The sequence below is a fragment of the Dendrobates tinctorius genome, unplaced genomic scaffold, assembly GCF_039654945.1.
Source record: "Dendrobates tinctorius isolate UK_male_01 unplaced genomic scaffold, ASM3965494v1 ptg000155l, whole genome shotgun sequence".
NCBI lineage: Eukaryota > Metazoa > Chordata > Amphibia > Anura > Dendrobatidae > Dendrobates > Dendrobates tinctorius.
In genome coordinates this window covers 11,088,951-11,109,660 of record NW_027361822.1, presented here as the reverse complement: position 1 = coordinate 11,109,660, position 20,710 = coordinate 11,088,951, and the positions used below count along the sequence as shown (strand labels likewise).

Here is a 20,710-nt window from a genome sequence, read left to right as displayed (position 1 = left end):
AGGGGGCAGTAACCCCTCCATTCCCGGAGGTAGCGCCCCCTGCAGGTGGAGGTAGGTGCTGGAGATTCCCCATTACTGGGCTGCACAGGGGGCAGTAACCCCTCCATTCCCGGAGATAGCGCCCCCTGCAGGTGGAGGTAGGTGCTGGAGATTCCCCATTACTGGGCTGCACAGGGGGCAGTAACCCCTCCATTCCCGGAGATAGCGCCCCCTGCAGGTGGAGGTAGGTGCTGGAGATTCCCCATTACTGGGCTGCACAGGGGGCAGTAACCCCTCCATTCCCGGAGGTAGCGCCCCCTGCAGGTGGAGGTAGGTGCTGGAGATTCCCCATTACTGGGCTGCACAGGGGGCAGTAACCCCTCCATTCCCGGAGATAACGCCCCCTGCAGGTGGAGGTAGGTGCTGGAGATTCCCCATTACTGGGCTGCACAGGGGGCAGTAACCCCTCCATTCCCGGAGATAGCGCCCCCTGCAGGTGGAGGTAGGTGCTGGAGATTCCCCATTACTGGGCTGCACAGGGGGCAGTAACCCCTCCATTCCCGGAGATAGCGCCCCCTGCAGGTGGAGGTAGGTGCTGGAGATTCCCCATTACTGGGCTGCACAGGGGGCAGTAACCCCTCCATTCCCGGAGATAGCGCCCCCTGCAGGTGGAGGTAGGTGCTGGAGATTCCCCATTACTGGGCTGCACAGGGGGCAGTAACCCCTCCATTCCCGGAGATAGCGCCCCCTGCAGGTGGAGGTAGGTGCTGGAGATTCCCCATTACTGGGCACGGGGCAGTAACCCCTCCATTCCCAGAGATAGCGCCCCCTGCAGGTGGAGGTAGGTGCTGGAGATTCCCCATTACTGGGCTGCACAGGGGGCAGTAACCCCTCCATTCCCGGAGATAGCGCCCCCTGCAGGTGGAGGTAGGTGCTGGAGATTCCCCATTACTGGGCACGGGGCAGTAACCCCTCCATTCCCAGAGATAGCGCCCCCTGCAGGTGGAGGTAGGTGCTGGAGATTCCCCATTACTGGGCTGCACAGGGGGCAGTAACCCCTCCATTCCCGGAGATAGCGCCCCCTGCAGGTGGAGGTAGGTGCTGGAGATTCCCCATTACTGGGCTGCACAGGGGGCAGTAACCCCTCCATTCCCGGAGATAGCGCCCCCTGCAGGTGGAGGTAGGTGCTGGAGATTCCCCATTACTGGGCACGGGGCAGTAACCCCTCCATTCCCAGAGATAGCGCCCCCTGCAGGTGGAGGTAGGTGCTGGAGATTCCCCATTACTGGGCTGCACAGGGGGCAGTAACCCCTCCATTCCCGGAGATAGCGCCCCCTGCAGGTGGAGGTAGGTGCTGGAGATTCCCCATTACTGGGCTGCACAGGGGGCAGTAACCCCTCCATTCCCGGAGATAGCGCCCCCTGCAGGTGGAGGTAGGTGCTGGAGATTCCCCATTACTGGGCACGGGGCAGTAACCCCTCCATTCCCAGAGATAGCGCCCCCTGCAGGTGGAGGTAGGTGCTGGAGATTCCCCATTACTGGGCTGCACAGGGGGCAGTAACCCCTCCATTCCCGGAGATAGCGCCCCCTGCAGGTGGAGGTAGGTGCTGGAGATTCCCCATTACTGGGCTGCACAGGGGGCAGTAACCCCTCCATTCCCGGAGATAGCGCCCCCTGCAGGTGGAGGTAGGTGCTGGAGATTCCCCATTACTGGGCTGCACAGGGGGCAGTAACCCCTCCATTCCCAGAGATGGCGCCCCCAGCTCTGCCATGTGTATATGGACAGTAATAGAGCGCTGGCTGGGCTCATGTATACGGGGGAGGGCGCTCTGATAACTGCTTTACATCTGTGTGGCATGGAGGCAGTAACATCTGACACCTGTGAACAGATATTCCAGCTCACGCTGACTGCGATACGTTCCACAGTTCTTTTGCATTTTTAGGTTTCATATCAAAAGCAGCATTTTTGATGTCTCTCCACAAATTCTCTATCGGATTGAGGTCTGGAGATTGGGCGGCCACTTCATAACGTCACTCTTGTTGGTCTGGAGCCGGGATATTCCCCACTTGCTGGTGTGTTTGGGGTCGTTGTCCTGCTGTATCACCTATTTTACGGGCATTTCTTCCTCAGCATAAGACAACACGTCCTCCTCCAGTATTATGTTCTATTCATAATGGTCCATGGTGCCTCATATGCAATAAAGGAACCCAACTGCATAGTAGGAGAAACATCCCCAACCATTGTGCTTGCACCTCCATGTTTTAGAATCTTCCCAGTGTCCTGTGACCTGAATTCAGTGTTTATTGGTCGTCTCACAAACTGTCTGCGGCCTTTACACAAAATAAGAGCACCGTGTCGGTGTAGAAGGATCATCTTTATTCTCATTTGCACATGGAAACACGAGAAGCAATGGGATGAAACTGAATGGGAGGAGACACAGATTAGATATTAGAAAACACTTTTTGACAGTAAGGGTGTGTGCACACACTGTGGATTCTGCTGCGGATCCGCAGCGGATTTGGCCCTGTGGTGTACAGTACCATTATTGCCTATGGGAATTAAAAACCGCTGTGCAGACGCTGCGGAATTTTCCGCGTGGATTTTGCTGCAGTTTCAAATCCGCAGAAAGAATTGCATGTCCATCCTTTCTGCGTATTCCGCAGCAGTTTACCATCTCCTCCATTGTGGAAATGATAAACCGCAGGCCAATCCACAGATAAACCGCAGGTCTTTTGACCTGCGGATTTTGTAAAATCCGCGCTGATGAATCCACAGCAGATTCCGCAGTGTGTGCACACAGCCTTAGAGTGATCAATGAGTGGAACAGGCTGCCACCAGAGGTGGTGAGTTCTCCTTCAATGGAAGTCTTCAAACAGAGGCTGGACAGACATCTGTCTGAGATGGTTTAGTGGACACGATGACAATGGAGGTCCATTCTAACTCCACCATTTTATGATTCTAATAACAATCTTGCTCTCATCTCTTCACAGAATCTTGCACCACTTCTCTTTAGGCCAGTCAGTGTGTTCTTTGGCAAACTGTAACCTTTTGAACATGTCTTATTTTAGCAATGGTACTTTATGACGATTTCTTGCAAATACTTTGGCTTCACATGGGCGTCTTCTGATGGTTACAGGACTTGCAAGTAACTGAAGATCTTCTTTGATCTCCTTGGAGCTGATCACTTGATGCTTCTTCTTTGCTATACTACGATTTCTGCGGATGGTAGTATTTATTTTCCGACCACGTGTTTCGGGACTTGTTTGCCATTTTAAAGCATTGGAAATCTTTTCAGCTGAGTAGGAAATTATTTTATGCACTTCTTTACAGTATTTTTCGGACTATAAAAGACGCACTTTTTTCCTCACAAAATGTGGAGAAAAATGATGGGTGCTTCTCAAAGTCCGGATGTACCGGCTCTGGCTGTGGTGGGGAGGTGAGGGAGCGGTTTCGTCAGAGCAGCGGGTGACAGAGGCAGGAGCCGGCGGCTGCGGCTAACTCCTGTGCCTGCTGCCAACGAGAAATGAGTATTCACTGCATTCTACTCCCACAAGCAGAGCACAGCTGCCGGAATACTCTGGGGACTGTTCATCACAAAGAGCAGTGAGCATTCATTGCTCTTCAGTAGCGCGCAGTGTCAGCCATGCATATCAGGATAGGGATGAGGGAGCCATGCATACCAGGATAGGGACGAGGAGCCATGCATACCAGGATGGGGATGAGAAGGTCATGCATACAAGGATAGGGATGAGGAGTCATGCAGACCAAGATAGGGATGACGAGCCATGCATACCAAGATAGGGATGAGGGGGCCGTGCATACCAGGATGGGGATGAGGCCAATCATACCGGGATAAGGATGGGGCCATGCATACCAGGATAGGGATGAGGGGGACAGTGCATACCAGGATAGGGATGAGGGATCCATGCATACCAGGATAGGGATAAGGGAGCCATGCATACCAGGATAGGGACGAGGAGCCATGCATACCAGGATGGGGATGAGAAGGTCATGCATACAAGGATAGGGATGAGGAGTCATGCAGACCAAGATAGGGATGACGAGCCATGCATACCAAGATAGGGATGAGGGGGCCGTGCATACCAGGATGGGGATGAGGCCAATCATACCGGGATAAGGATGGGGCCATGCATACCAGGATAGGGATGAGGGGGACAGTGCATACCAGGATAGGGATGAGGGATCCATGCATACCAGGATAGGGATGAGGGATCCATGCATACCAGGATAGGGATGAGGGATCCATGCATACCAGGATAGGGATGAGGGATCCATGCATACCAGGATAGGGATGAGGGATCCATGCATACCAGGATAGGGATGAGGGATCCATGCATACCAGGATAGGGATGAGGGGGCCATGCATAGCAGAATAGGGATGAGGGGGCCATGTGTATCAGGATGGGGATGAGGGGACCATATATACCAGGATAGGTGATATTAAGTACAGAATTGGCAACATTTTTTGCGTCGGATTTTTTTTTCTTAATTTCCTACTCTAAAACCTAGGTGCATCTTATGGTCCGGTGCGTCTTAGGGTATGTGCACACGCTGTGGATTCTGCTGCGGATCCGCAGTGGTTTTGGCCCTGCGGATCCGCAGCAGAATTAGCTACGTTGTACAGTACCATTATATCCTATGGAAAATGGAAACCGCAGTGCAGATGGTGCAGAATTTTCAGCGCGGTTTTTGCTGCGGTTTCCAATCCGCAGAAAGAATTGACATGTCATTATTTTCTGTGGATTCCATCTCCTCCATTGTAGAGATGATAAACCGCAGATAAACCGCAGGTCTTTTGACCTGCAGATTTACCTGCGGATTTTACAAAATCCGCAGACCAATCCGCAGCGTGTGCACATACCCTTATAGTCCGTAAAATACAGTAATTTTGAGTCTGCTTCTTTGCAAAGAGGTTATGCTTTTGGGCCACTGATACGGTATATGTTATCCCATCTCCAATCAACTTCTTGATCAAAGTTCTTCGTCCTTCTGTTGAATGTCTGGAACAACCTATTTTACTCACTGAGCAGAGGCTAAAACCAGTAGGTACAGCATTTACTGCCCTCCCTCTATTTAAATAAGGGCCTTAATTGACACCTTATTTTTCACAGAATGAAAGACCTAACTAACTGAACTCCACACTGCTATTAACCCCTTTACCCCCAAGGTTAGTTTGCACATTAATGCCCGGGCCAATTTTTACAATTCTGACCACTGTACCATTATGAGGTCATAACTCTGGAACGCTTCCATGGATCCCGGTGATTCTGACATTGTTTTCTCGTGACATATTGTACTTCATGTTAGTGGTAAAATTTCATTGATATAACTTGCGTTTATTTGTGAAAAAAACGGAAATTTGGCAAAAATTTAGCAATTTTCCAACTTTGAATTTTTATGTCCTTAAATCACAGAGATATGGCACACAACAAACTTAATAAATAACATTTCCCACATGTTTTCTTTACATAATCTCAATTTTGGAACCAAAATTTTTCTTTGTTAGGAAGTTATAAGGGTTAAAAGTTGACCAGCGATTTCTCATTTTTGCAACACCATTTTATTTTTACGGACCACATCACATTTGATGTCACTTTGAGAAGTCTATATGATAGAAAATACCCAAAAGTGACAACATTCTAAAAACTGCACCCCTTAAGGTGCTCAAAACCACATTCAAGAAGTTTATTAACCCTTCAGGTGCGTCACAGGAATTTTTTGAATGTTTTAAAAAAAATGAACATTTAACTTTTTTTCACAAAAAAATTACTTCAGGTCCAGTTTTTTTTATTTTACCAAGGGTAACAGGAGAAATTGGACTGCAAAAGTTATTGTACAATTTCCCTGAGTACGCTGATACCTGATATGTGGGAGGTAACCACTGTTTTGGCGCATGGCAGAGCTCAGAAGGGAAGGAGCGCCGTTTGACTTTTTCAATGCAAAATTGGCTGGAATTCATATTGGACGCCATGTCACGTTTGGAGAGCCCCTGATGTGCCTAAACAGTGGAAACCCCCCCACAAGTGACATCATTTTGGAAACTAGACCCCCCCCCCCAAGGAACTTATCTAGATATGTGGTGAGAACTTTGAACCCCCAAGGGCTTCACAGAAGTTTATAACGTACAGCTGTACAACTAAAAAATCATATTTTTTTTCCACAAAAATGATATTTTTGCCCCCAATTTTTTATTTTCCCAAGGGTAACAGGAGAAATTGGACCCCAAAAGTTGTTTTGCAATTTGTCCTGAGTAGGCTGATACCCCATATGTGGGGGGTAAACCACTGTTTGAAAAATGGTTGGACGGAGGGCACAGCCAATTGATAATAATAAACACCAATGGGTTCACCAAAGATATACTCAGAAACATCATGCAAAAAGAAAAGCATTATACCTAAGCATGGGAACTCCACACTATGTAAAGAGAAAATATAGATTTATTTATACATAAATCTCTGACACATACACAAAACAGCAAAGATTAAAACAGTTAAAAAAATGCAGACATGTCAAATCATGAAATAATGATTTGATACTCCCACAGCAAAAGATCCCCACATGATAACAATAACATATAATAAAGTGCCAAACAGACCACCTTAACACACTAAATATCACAGGTATTCTACAATATAGTCATGCATGCACCAGAAGGTCTGTATATAAGAATTGCAAAAAACCGCTATTCACAGCACCATATAAGCCAAAAAGGGAGACGCACAAAAATATGCCTAAGAAATGTGTATAAATCCCTAAATGGAACACACAATAGCCAAAAACAGTCAGATACCTGACCCACAATGCGAGGCAAAAAAACCTTTTACCTTGGAGGTATACAGGGACCAAAGGGATTTCAGCATACAGGTAAAGGATGCCGAAGAAAATGCTGGAAATAGCTGGTGGGGAGAAGAGAGGGGGGAGCAAGGCCCCACGCGTATCGCTACACGCTGTGTAGCTTCTTCAGGGGAAGATGAAGCGCTGAAAAAGTGCATGTGCCACATATCTATATAGTACAATCACATATGGTGCATAATTAATTAGTTGACTAAATCAAAAGCTGATACTGACCCACGAGGCGGAAGAACGCTGCCTGGCCGCGGCCATCTTGTCAGTGTTGTTCGTGAAATAATAGTTATTGAGAGACAATGGCGTCGCCAGGCGAAATGAGCGCCTGCGCAATAAAGACAAAAGAGGCAGACGAATACAGCGCATGCGTCCAGGATATATCAGGCGTAGTGTGATAGAGAACAGTACCGGGCGGAGTATACGCCTGCGCAATGGAGGCAAATAAACAGATAGACACGGCGCACGCTACCATAATACATCAGACGTGATATAATCACTGCCAGCTTAGTTATATGCTTGAAAGCAAATGTGGTACAATAGCAGATGTTCGTAGAGCAATAAAATTATTGAAAAACAGTGATGTCGCCAGGCGAAATGAGCGCCTGCGCAATAGAGGCAAAGGAAGCTGACGAATACAGCGCATGCGTCCAGAATATACCAGGCGTAATGTGGTAGATAACAATGCCGAGTGGAGTAAGCGCCTGCGCAGCAGATAGACACGACACACATGAGCAGAATACACCAAACGTGATGCAATCACTGCTAGCTTAGTTGCATGTTTAAAAGCAAGTATGGTACATTATCAGATGTAAGGCGCCTACCCAAAAAAGGCACGAGTGAGAGCACATACATTTAAGCTATATACATTTAAACTAAAGTGAAAACACATATAGTGGTAACCGACCTATTAGCAAAGCAGAGCACGTCTAAGATCGCTGGTAAGACCCATAAAATGCCCCCAACACCGAATATGAAGAAGGCGCCTGTTGGAAAGAAAGCGTCTATATGGACCTGTCGCATGTATGATCACATGAAGTGTGTATAAGAACCAAAGAAACCACTAAAGGAACATAGCAAAATGAGGAAACATCGCAAGAAATGCAAATATGATAGACTCAAAAATCATAATTTCATCTCCAATATTAGGAAAGGAGGAAATAAATAGGTGATGCCTCGAAATATAATCAGGCTAAGATGTCCTGTTTACATTTAAAACCCAAGTTTGTAAATGGCACATGGTTCAGCGTATATTGCAAAATAAGAATAAATTCCCATGAATATGAAGCCCAGTATTATTTAAAAAGAAGACCCATAAATATTGCCATACAAAAGAGTTTGTTGGCACATGCAGAGAGTAGATGGGGTCTAAATAGAAAATTTCTTGAAAGGTAAGAATATGGGTTTGTAAACGGCAAATATGAATATCGTAATCATGACGATGCATGTATTTTATTTTAGAATAGAACCACATATCCGTGGGCGACATACAAGATAAACATATCTGAACTATTGCACTGATAGTAAAAACCAAACAAATGAAATATAGGAAAAGTATCTACAGAAATATATGTAGAACGTAATACAGGTCCCCATGACAGAACCAGTATATTGCAAAAATCTTTTAGAGATAGGGCACATTTGCCTGAGACATGCAGAGGACTAATAATTTGTCCAGACATGAGACAACATATAACGTCACCTAGAAATGAAAACTATCATGGAAGAAAAAAAAAAAAAATATTCCATGGATAGAAGGAGAGTTTCCATGATACCAATTATTTATTTTGAAAAGTACAACGATCAAATCAAACAATGGCATGGTGCTGTGAATAGTCAAAAAAGAACGCATAGTGCTATATTCAATTAAGGCTGTCTCCGAAAGATGAAAATACACATAAAAATGTGGATGTAAAAACTCCCTTAAATTAGGTGCCATCCCCATTAGTAAGCCGTGAATGGAAGCAGATATCATGTTGATGATCCAAGATTACAGAAACCACTCTTCAGAATTAGCCCCATGGTGTATCTAGTAATGCCTCCAAAATGGCATAATGGTGCACCGATCAAAAGATAGCAAAGTCCTATAAAAATCAATGAATAGACACAAGGTACTGTAGTCAATAAGAAAAAAGAGAGTCCAAAAAATGTCGCTGAATCTTGAAGAAGCCAAGAAAAAGTCCAAGAAACCATCAGAGAGCCATAAATGGAAGGAAGTAGAAATGATGGTCCAAGGATACAATGACCAATTGCTCACTCTCCGAATAGGCACGAGGAGAAACCTATAAAAGAAAAAAGGAAAAATTTCCTCAGATTAACCATAAAAACCGGAGAACAAGAGTTCCTCATTTAGGCCGTGTGGAGCCATACTTTTTAGATTGAAAATCCACCGTGATTCCCTACGGAGGAGTTCCTTCGTGAGATTTCCACCTCGAATGTTGCCCAACACTTGATCAACTACTAAGACATGTAAATCATGATATTTACTTGCATGGTGGTCGGGAAAATGATGTGCTACCGAGGTGGCTTACCGTTCTCTCGATCCGTCTTCACTTTGCTGATATTGGAAATGTGCTGTTGAATTCTGCGTCTGAGTTCTTGGTCAGTCTGGCCTATGTAGAGCTTCGGGCAATGGCCCGAAACGCTGATCGCGACCGGGTGTCAGCTGTGATAATCAGCGGCGCTCCCCCCGTGAGCGCCGCTAATCGCTATGACGTACTATCCCGTCCATGGGCATAGGGCCTCGGGTCCCGTGGACGGGATAGTACGTCAGATGTCAGGAAGGGGTTAATTAGAACACCCCCCCCCCCTTTTATTAAATAAGTAAATTGCACCCAATTAGCAGCATGAATGTCATGACTGTTGATTCTGTTGGTTTCCCATTACTCGCCTACACCTAGTCATTTATTATTTTGCATGATCTTTGCTGCCAAAAACAGTAATTAAACACATTAGTGATGTTAGACTGCTATTGTTTTGCACAGTACTGTATCTGTGGGCTGGATCTGAGAGCTGAGGGGGAGTAGGATAAGGACAGACTATTAGGTTTTGTGTTTGATCTGGTTGTTAACCAGTGGGCTAGGACTGTAACACTGTACACCTGTCTTGGTTATCAGTGAATTGGAGGAAAACTAGGTACACACTGCATTTGTGGCTTTTGGCAGGTGCATATGACCAAGAGATCTGTGTCTGACAGTGGCACTGTCACGATAGATGCTCAGGCATCCATTCACCATAGGAACCCATTGTAAAGAAATGTATACCTTATGGTATGCGTTCTTCACAGTGACCCTCTGTATAGGAAAATGTAGTTTGCTGAATTATCTATATAGTTAAACAAATTATGTGTGCAGCGGCATGATGGAGGAGAGCAAACATCCTTTTAGCTTCAGTCACCTATGGCAGCGTTACAGTGTACATCGGGAAAAGCTCCGGACTTACTATAAACTATAGGCTAAATATACAAACGCCGTGTGCACTCAGTCTAAGATGTTCCAAATTCATTAAGGGTATGTTCCCACGGTCAGTAAGCGCTGCGGGTTGGACGCTGAGTACATCCGCAGTGTCCCACCTGCAGCGTCCAGATGTTACAGCATCCCATGTCCACTGTGTGCACCGACGCTTGCAGATCACCCACGGAGACGGACATGCGGCACGGTTTTCCTGACTGCAGCATGCCAATTTATCTTGCGGAGACACGAGTCTCTGCAAGATAAATTTCACCTGTACAATGCATTAGACGTATTGGTTCCTCACAATTCAATGAATCACCTGCGTTCCAAAGCCGGCAGCGCTTTGGATGCAGCAGACATGTACTGACCGTGGGAACGTAGCCTAAGAGGTGTGCACCACCTGTCATAACTTTTGCATTAGTTGAATTCTGATTGTGTTGTAAGCACTCAGTCACGACCTTTCCTTGATGAGCTCCTGACACTTTTCAAAATGGTGGTAGAACTGGCCAGGACTTGTGTAAAAATACCAAAAGATTCAAACAGTTTTACACCAGAATGGCAGGCAAGATACTAATTCAGGAACGTGCCTCTGACTGTGGAGCCCCTCAGAACTAAAGCTAGAGGGAATATAGCTCCGTGCCCAATTCCCCCTCCCACTACACCACCAGGTGATGCATTAAATGGGACACCCAACTGACCAATGGGGTTAAAGGAGAAGGGGCGTCTGACCACACCTACAAGGGTTAAATCCAGGTGCCAAGGGTCAGTTCCTTCTCTTTCCCCCTCCAGCTGACCCTTGGAAGCTGTTGTCTCACCCTCCCTCCCCTATATGTTCAACTCTGTTTTTTATATTGCGTACCCTCCCTTACGTGTTCAACTCTGTTTTTTATATTGTGTGTTAAAAAAAAAAAAAAAAAGTCTATATATACACATACAATTGATGATATTAAGTCACAGCTGAAGTTGTAGATTAAGGCAAAGGGTCATGACCGCTCATTGGCCGGCTCACATGTCGGTAGGGGACAGGGCCTACGGCGATGAGACGTTACGAAGTGTAATTGCCTTTCTCTTCCTATGTAATTAATAAACTGTGACCGACCTCATCTAGGCCTGGCTGTGTTTCCTTATGGGATTGGTGGGAGGGGGGGAAGGCACTGTTTAAGACACACGGGTCTACGCAGTGTTGGGGTGTGTGCACACGCTGCGGTTCCGGCCGCTGCGGGTCCGCAGCAGTTTTTGCTGCCATGTACAGTACCATTATTCCCTATGGGAATAAAAAACCGCTGTGCGGGCGGTGCGGGTTTTTCCGTGCTGTTTTCCTGCGGTTTTGAAGCCGCAGAAAGAATTGACGTGTCAATTCTTTCTGCGGATTCCGCTGCGGTTTGCCATCTCCTCCATTGTAGATGAAAAACCGCAGGGCAAAACTGCAGAGCAATCCGCAGGTATAACCACAGGTCTTTTGACCTGCAGATTTACCTGCGGATTTTACAAAGTCCGCGCGGCCAAATCCGCACCCCAATCCGCAGCGTGTGCACGTACCCATAGATGGAATCTGTTTGATGAATCGGGACAGATATGTCTTTGTGATTGGATAATCTAGACCTCAGAATAATCTTTCAGCTAAATACTTGGTATTCCTTGCACTGTTAGGGTCCATTCACACATCAGTGATTTTCTCGTACGAGTTTCATAAGTGATTTTTTTTTTTTCTCACTGTAATTGTCAGTTTCATTACTTTTTCGGCGTCACCAATCAATGCTCGGCGGCTGCTAAATGTGGCGGAGGCGACGCAAAGGGGGGGTGGAGGGGAGTAAAAAGAGGGGGGGGGAGTGAAGGGGGATGGGAGATTGGGATGAAGAGAGATCGGGCAGGGATCAACACTTACGGTTGTAGTCTCTCTTTTTTCTTCTGTCTTCAGCAGGGATTGTGGTGTTACAGGCTGTAGCACCACAATGGCCAGCACAGGAGGAGATCAAGTGTGACCGCTCTGAAGGAATCCTCAGCTAGTGTGAGGAACTGCAGAGCAGTCACAGACAGGTCAGAGACAGGTCACAGAGTGGTCATACCGCTGCTGTGACCTGTCATTGATGGGATCGATGATCACATCGATCCCACCAGTCAGAGCTTTTCCTGATGACACTGGCAACAGCCTAGGATCGGAGCTCACATCACTAATCCTAGGCAGGTCACCAGCAGGGCACAGCGCAGTCACACCGAACCTGTGCCCTGTGATTGTCGCAATCGATTACATCGATCGCGCCAATCAGCAGCTGCAGGCCTTTCCCTAGGCACCGGCCTATGATCGGTTCTCTTACAGCACTGATCCTAGGCCGGTTCCGGCAGGGAACAGCACGGTAACACCGCTGCTGTGCCCTGCGATTGGCGCGATCAATGTGATCGTTGATAGCACCAATCTAAGCAGTTTTGGCCGATGCCTGGCACTGCCAGGCACCGGCCTAAGATCGAGTACCAATATACATCGGTACTCGATCCTATCCTGGGACCTCAATGTTTCAGCCAATGAGAGATGCTCCGATTGGCTGATCAATGGTCGGGAGACCGGGTGGACGGGGACACAGCCCGAGATGCCAACACCATCTTTCTACAGGTAAGTAGGCGTTGGAATTTTAATGCGATCACCACAACTTAAGTCGCAGTGTCGCATTAAAGGGCATGACGTACTATTAAGTCCCAGGGCACATGGATGGAATAGTACGTCAGTTGTCAGTGAAGGGTTAATGGATTTCCATCATGGGGCAGCACGGTGGCTCCATGGTTAGCACTGATATAGAGGTAGAGATCCTGATTATACCTGTATGTCGCTTGCCAGGCTGCGTGTTGTATATTTTGTTTTATCTACTGCAGATCTACCAATTCCCTGAATGCTGAGCTCTGTTTAACCCCGCCCACACCACTGATTGGCAACTCTCTGCCTATGCACAGTATACACAGAAATCTTCCAATCTGGTGGTGTTATACAGAGCCGTATGAATATGGAGAACTACACGGCAGCAGCTTTACTAATCCTGTAATGGTAAACTCCTCCTGATAAAACTTATGATTTCAGATTGGATCATCTGCTCATTCAGGTCTCTACAATATTGGATTTTTTTGGGGGGAGATCTTCTATATAAGAGAATTTTCCTGATTGACCCATCAAGGATGAATAAAAACAGGAACAAGATGGCGGAGAGGATATTACACCTCACCCTAGAGATCCTCTTCCGGCTTACTGGAGAGGTGAGAGATTCTGATGACGTCACATTACATCATTCTTATCTATGGGAATAACAGATGGACAGAACTGGAGAGGTGAGGACTCTGGAAATGTCTGTAGTGAGATTTATTAATGTGTCTCTCCATAACCAGGATTACACAGTAGTGAAGAAGACCTCTAGTGAGCGCTGTCAGGACCCTGTGTCTGAGGGATGGGGAAGAACCCTGAGCCCAATCACGGGGCCTCCACCTCACCCCCTGATACATGAGGACATCAATGACCAGAAGATCCTAGAACTCACCTACAAGATGATTGAGCTGCTGACTGGAGAGGTGACACTGCTGGGAATGCTGGGACATTATACAGTAACGCTATGGAGGGATCGGGGGGGATGACGGTATCATTGTGTGTGTCAGGTTCCTATACGGTGTCAGGATGTCACTGTCTATTTCTCCATGGAGGAGTGGGAATATTTAGAAGGACACAAAGATCAGTACAAGGACATCATGATGGAGGTTCCCCAGCCCCTCACATCACCAGGTAATAGACAGGACTAAATACACACGGCCTATAATTTTCTGTATGAAAAGAATGAATTCAGTCCCTGTATGTGTTTCCTCCAGTTCTATCCAGTAAGAGGACAACACCAGAGAGATGTCCCCGTCCTCTTCTTCCACAGGACTGTAAACAAGAAGATCCCAATGTTCCTCAGGATCACCAGGTAGATGGAGAGAAGGCGTCATGAGATCTTCCCGATGATGTGTAGGATTGGAACTGATCATAGATGGGACTTCTCCATCTGTTTGTAACTTACAGTATTTGTTTCAGTTTCAGGGTAAAGATGTGCCTCTTATTAATACCACAGAGACATATGTGAGGGGTGATGAGCTGTGTAAAGAGGAGATTCTTAAATATTACAGCACAGGTGAGTAGTAACCAATAAATACAGTAAATAATCTCAGATTTAAAAAAAAAAAATCTAAACACAAATGATAGATGTCAGCTGAGTACTTCTTCGATCAACTTCTGACCTCCCCTTACACATGAATGTTTGGCTAGGCCGAGGCCTCTGGAAGCAGCTTTTCTCCTGGAGAAAAAAAGAATAGGATAATGAAGGGGAATGTATCATCAAAAGGTTTTTTTTTTTTCAACAGTTGAAAATATGGAAAGTATTCATGTTTTCGTTTTTTTAAATTATTTATCCTCCTATTGACATATGATGTACAGTTAATTTGTCTGATCACGTAGAGTCCACATCTTTCCCGGCAGATGATGGCTGTAATATTCAGCTGTGGGTGGAGCAGGACATTGATGGTTTACAATGACAGCTGGGCATCTGCTGAAGACCTCCATGTTCATCATGATACTGTATTTCTTCTGTGAAAGCCAGCGCTTAGCCATGATTTTCGCTATAGATTGTAGTGCTGTAGCCCTGCTGTGTGTAGTAGGAGCGATCAGACCATCACAGATTCACGTTCCCTAAAGGTACTGTCACACTTAGCGATGTACCAGCGATATGACGCGGTCAGGATCGCTGGTACATCGCTAAGTGGTCGCTTGTGAGCTGCCACACAGGCAGATCTCACTAGCGACATCGCTTGGGACGGGGGTCGCTACTTACCTGTCACACCAGGCGATCCTGCGTCCTCCCGCCCGGCTCCACGGACAGTCCAGGACGTTCTCGCGAGATCAGCGATAACCAGCGGGGGAGCGGGTTGTAGGTAAGTATCAGACACAGCGATATCGCTAGCAATATCGCTATAACGTCACAAGTTATAGCGATATTGCTAGCGATATCGCTTAGTGTGACATGCCCTTTAGGCAACTAACAAATACAGTAAAAAGTGAAAAAAAATGTTTTTAAAAATATAAAAAAAATAAAATAAAAGTTGCCAAATTAAAAAATAAAGGAATGAAAAAAAAATTAAACATATTTGGAATCACTAAATTAGTAAAAGTCTATCAAAATATACACTGGTTTTGAAAAGTATTCAGACCTCTTTAAATTTTTCTCTTTGTTTCATTGCAGCAATTTGGTAAATGCAAAAAAGGTCATTTTTTTTTTCTCATTAATGTACATTCTGCACCCCATCTTGACTAAAAAAACCCCACAAAAATGTAGACATTTTTGCAAATTTGGGACCACCAGAAGTCTTCCTAGACATGATCATCCAGCCAAACTGAGGAGAGCCTTGGTGAGAGAGGTAAAGAAAAACCACAAAATCACTGTGCCTGAGCTCCACAAATGCAGTAGGGAGGTTGGAGAACATTCCACGAAGTCAACTATCATTGCAGCCCTCCACTAGTCGGGCCTTTATGGCAGAGTGGCCTGACTGAAGCCTCTCCTCAGTGCTAGACATATGAAAGACCACATAGAGTTTGCTTAAAAAAACAAATGATTTGCTTAAAAAAACAAATGAAAACAAACTCCCAGACTATGAGAAATAAGATTCTTTGGTCTGATGAGATGAAGATAGACTTTTTTGGTGATAATTCTAAGTGGTATGTGTGGAGAAAACCAGGCACTTTTCATCACCTGCCCAATACACTCCCAACAGTGAAACATGGTGGTGGCAGCATCATGCTATGGGTTTTTTTTTTTTCATCTGTAGGGACAGGACGACTGGTTGCAATTGAAGGAAACATGAATGCGGCAAAGTACAGAGATATCCTGGATGAAAACCTCTTCCATAGTGATCTGGACCTCAGACTTGGCTGAAGGTTCACCTTCCAACAAGACAATGACCCTAAGCACACAGCTAAAATAACAAGGGAGTGGCTTCGGAACAACTCTGTGACCATTCTTGACCGACCCAGCCAGCGCCCAGACCTAAACCCAATTGAGCATCTCTGGAAAGACCTGAAAATGGTTGTCCACCAACGTTCACCAAGCTGACAGAACTGGAGAGCATCTGCAAGGAAGAATGACAGAATCCCCAAATCTAGGTGTGAAAACTTGTTGCATCATTCCCAAGAAGACTCATGGCTGTACTAGCTCAAAAGGGTCCCTCTACTCAATACTCAGCAAAGGGTCTGAATACTTATGACCATGTGATATTTCAGTTTTTCTTTTTTAATAAATTTGTAAAAATTTCTACATTTTCTGTTTTTTTTCAGTCAAGATGGGGTGCAGAGTGTACATTAACGAGAAAAAAATGAACTTTTTTGAATTTACCAAATGGCTGCAATGAAACAAAGAGTGAAAAATGTAAAGAGGTCTGAATACTTTCCGTACCCACTGTAAAATATATTAATCCGATAAGTAAACGTTGTAAAGAAATAAAATCAAACCGCCAGAATTGCAAGAATAGATGAACAACACATCGTATCTAACCCAAAATTATATCCATCAAAACATCAACTCCAGGGCGCAAAAAATAAGTCCTCACACAGCCCCAGATCTTGAAAATTGAAAATATTATGGCGACAGAAGAATTTGTTACCGCATATGGACATAGTAAATAAAAAAAAAAAAAACAGTTGTGGAATTGCACTTTTTTTTTTTTTTGCAATTTCATCGCACGTTTATTTTTTTTCCCTCCTTCCAGTGCCTTACTTCATAAACTGGATGGTGTCATCCAAAGTAGAGTTGAGCGAAACAGGTCGGTCAGATTCAAAAGTCGCCGACTTTCGCCACAGTCAGGTTTCATGAAACGAAACCCGACCACAGTGTGAAGCTAGCCATGTGGTCGCCGACCCAAGCGTCAGTCGGGTTTCGCCGAATGTTTGCACGTGACTTTTTTCAGCCAATGAGAGAAGCGGGGCATAGCTGGAGTGGGAGAGAGAGATTTCGCCGCCTCTGGGGTTAAAATTCATGCCAGGTGTGTTTACAGTCCTCCACTCACTGCCGACTTTTCTCCCCATTGACTTGCATTGGGTTTCGTGTTTCACGACTTTTCCCTATAGTCGGACGATTTCGTTCGACTCAACTTTCATGAAACCCGACTCGACCCTAAAAAAGGCAAAGTCGCTCATCTCTAATCCAAAGTATAATTCATCCTGCAGAAAACAAGCCCTCATTTGGCTATATGCATGGAAAAATAAAAATGATCGCTTTTGGAAGAAGGGAAGGATAAAAAGAAAAAATGCGAAAAAAAACTAAATTGGCTGCAGCGTGAAGGGGTTAAACACTAAGAGAAGCATCTGCTGAAATATTGGGATTCAGATACCTGTTTAAACAATGGTGGAACAGGGGGCTATTAGCTGAACTTCCATCATCTAGCCTTGGCTTCTGAGATCGCAATAGGTGCAATGACGCCAGTACGTCTCCCCAGTTGTGCCTCAGTACACAGCACAGTTAGGAGCAGCAGATTTTTTTTGGCAGTACAGTTTTGTAAACTGTGGGAACGTAATACTGTGCCACAGGGCTGTGTGAGGGACTGCATGGGGGGCTGTTTTGAGACATCACACTGTACAGAGAGGCTTTGTGGGGACATCATACCATGTATGCATTCTGTGTGTGGACATTATACTGTGTAGGTGGGCTGTGTGGGGACATTATACTGTGTAGGTGGGCTGTGTGGGGACATTATACTGTGTAGGAGGGCTGTGTGGGGACATTATACTTTGTAGGTGGGCTGTGTGGGGACATTATACTGTGTAGGTGGGCTGTGTGGGGACATTATACTTTGTAGGTGGGCTGTGTGGGGACATTATACTGTGTGGGGACATTATACTTTGTAGGTGGGCTGTGTGGGGACATTATACTGTGTAGAAGGGCTGTGTGGGGACATTATACTTTGTAGGTGGGCTGTGTGGGGACATTATACTGTGTAGGTGGGCTGTGTGGGGACATTATACTGTGTAGGTGGGCTGTGTGGGGACATTATACTGTGTAGGTGGGCTGTGTGGGGACATTATACTGTGTAGGTGGGCTGTGTGGGGACATTATACTGTGTAGGAGGGCTGTGTGGGGACATTATACTTTGTAGGTGGGCTGTGTGGGGACATTATACTGTGTAGGTGGGCTGTGTGGGGACATTTTTACTGTGTAGGTGGGCTGTGTGGGGACATTATACTTTGTAGGTGGGCTGTGTGGGGACATTATACTGTGTAGGTGGGCTGTGTGGGGACATTATACTTTGTAGGTGGGCTGTGTGGGGACATTATACTGTGTAGGTGGGCTGTGTGGGGACATTATACTGTGTAGGAGGGCTGTGTGGGGACATTTTACTGTGTAGGTGGACTGTGTGGGGACTTTATACTGTGTAGGGGAACCTGTTAGCTGATACATGCACCCAACATCGCAGCGTTTCAGAGTCAAATATACCTGGCTGGGACAATACAGCCAGTGCCTGGTACATGCTACTCAATCCGTGGGCAACATGTATAAGCTAACAGGTTCACCGTAACACATGTGTGCAGGTGTAGGAATGTAGGGACACATCTGCTGACCCAAATGGTTATTCAGCATTGACAGTTACCTGTTAATTACTATGTATTTACCCTTCATATCTGGACTTCATGAGATAACCTGCTTCAATTACCTATTCACAGCAGGGGGTACAGGCAGTGATCCAGTACCCACAGCCATGGATCTGTATAACTCATAACTCCACTTAAGACATATTCTTTATACCAGGGGTCTTAAACTCGGCTGGGTATATGGGCCGCATATAGGAAAAATTTGAATTTGGAGGGTAACATTGTTTGCAGGACAAAGTGCCATTTTTAGTGATACCATTTTGTTTTCCACACACCTTTTTGATAATTTTTTTTTAAATGTTTTTGTCATGTATATTTAAATTTTTTTAATTGGAATTCTTAGTTTGGGCTATGGTATTATAGCTTGGGTCGTTATGGACGCGACTATTACAAACTTGCACTTTTTTGTTTACTTTAGTTTATATATAAAGCAGCATTTTTAGTGGCAAAATATTTTTTCATGTTTTTATTTTGAATATATAATTTTTACATTTTAACAAGTTTGGTTCCTCCTAATTGGCCACATACAGTAATATTGTCTTACAGTTAGCACCATATAGTAATTCTGGCAAACATCTTGCAATACTTTGCCCCACCCAGCTCCTCATTTTGTAGTAATGTCTCATTCTGGTCCCCATATAGTAGTAATGTCCCCTATTGTGCTGTTCTTCACATACACATAAAAGAAAAAAAAGATCCTTCTTACCTGTAATCCATTCCCTCAGCATCCTTTCTGCACATGCGGCCCGTAAGCACTGTAGACCCCTTGATGATCGTGGTCTTATCCAGGTTTCCGACAGCAGAGCTCTCTTCACAGCCATCCCAATTCCAGCCGGCGGTGCATTGCTGCGATGTCATTAGACACTGTTCCAGCACACCGATGTCGTCTGCTGGCCTCTGATTGGCATGGGACTGGCATTGGTATTGTTGTGCAGAGAGCTGGTCTTTGCGCATTAATACATTGTGATTGAATGTGTGTCCAAGGATGCACATACAACTGAAATAAAGCGCCGACGTCGGCTGTCCCTGGACCAGACAATGATCATCAAACGGTCTACAGTGCCTGTGGGCCTCATGATTTAGTGATTTGTTTTGTGTCTAGTGTTCACACTTAGATTGCTGTTGGACAAATGATTGTTTGACCAACAGCTACCTCCCTCACCATACACACAGTTTCAGTTCTTAATCAATTCTCTGCCATGATTACAAAATAATTGGAAATCCAATATATTCTTTTCATACATGTTTAGACTCCTAGTTCGTTCTGCCCAAATTGCAGAGCCTTTCCTCCAGTGTAGTTGGGGGCACTTGACTCAAAAGTTCCCCATCCATGTTTCTCTGTGCTGAAGTGTATGTAGGGAAAGAATAAGACGGTCAGCACTTGACTCAAAAGTTCCTTTATGTTTCTCTGCTGGGAAAACTGAGTGATCACAGGCACACTGAAACATGAAACAATATAAAAATTCTGCCTTCAGGAAAGAAAACGGAGCTGAAAAACATGGTGGCCTAACATAATGACATACCTAAGTCCTTGCGCTGAGATCTACTGTTGGATAGTGATTTCTGCTCACACTTTGTTTGGCCAACAGTTACCTTGTTTAACTTCACCATACATGTAATTTCAGTTCTGAATCAAGTCTCTACCAGACAACTCTGGTGGCTTTTCTTTCAGTAGAACAAAATAATTGGAAATTCAATATATTCTATTCATACACGCTAGATATTCATCCTGCCGAAATTTCATCGTTTGTGGGATCTTCCAATGTTGTTGGG

The 20,710-nt window shown here is 45.3% G+C and overlaps 2 protein-coding genes across 5 annotated transcripts in view; both read left to right on the top strand.

Moving 5' to 3' along the window:
• Nucleotides 1–20,710, top strand: part of LOC141051046 (uncharacterized) — a 108,642-nt gene that overhangs the window by 53,710 nt on the left and 34,222 nt on the right. The window contains exons 2-3 of one of the 4 annotated variants that reach the window (XM_073547865.1): nucleotides 13,364–13,536; nucleotides 13,666–13,845. The exons of 1 other annotated variant lie outside the window; for it this stretch is intronic. In XM_073547865.1, the coding sequence (XP_073403966.1) occupies nucleotides 13,459–13,536; nucleotides 13,666–13,845 (258 nt within the window). In that variant the 5' untranslated portion in view covers nucleotides 13,364–13,458. Of the gene's footprint in view, nucleotides 1–12,150; nucleotides 13,537–13,665; nucleotides 13,846–20,710 lie in introns of those variants that run through there. 2 more of the 4 variants (XM_073547860.1, XM_073547859.1) reach the window with 2 other exon arrangements.
• The window catches only part of LOC141051122 (uncharacterized), a 175,294-nt gene that overhangs the window by 153,518 nt on the left and 1,066 nt on the right, over nucleotides 1–20,710 (top strand). The gene's annotated exons all lie outside the window — the stretch shown is intronic.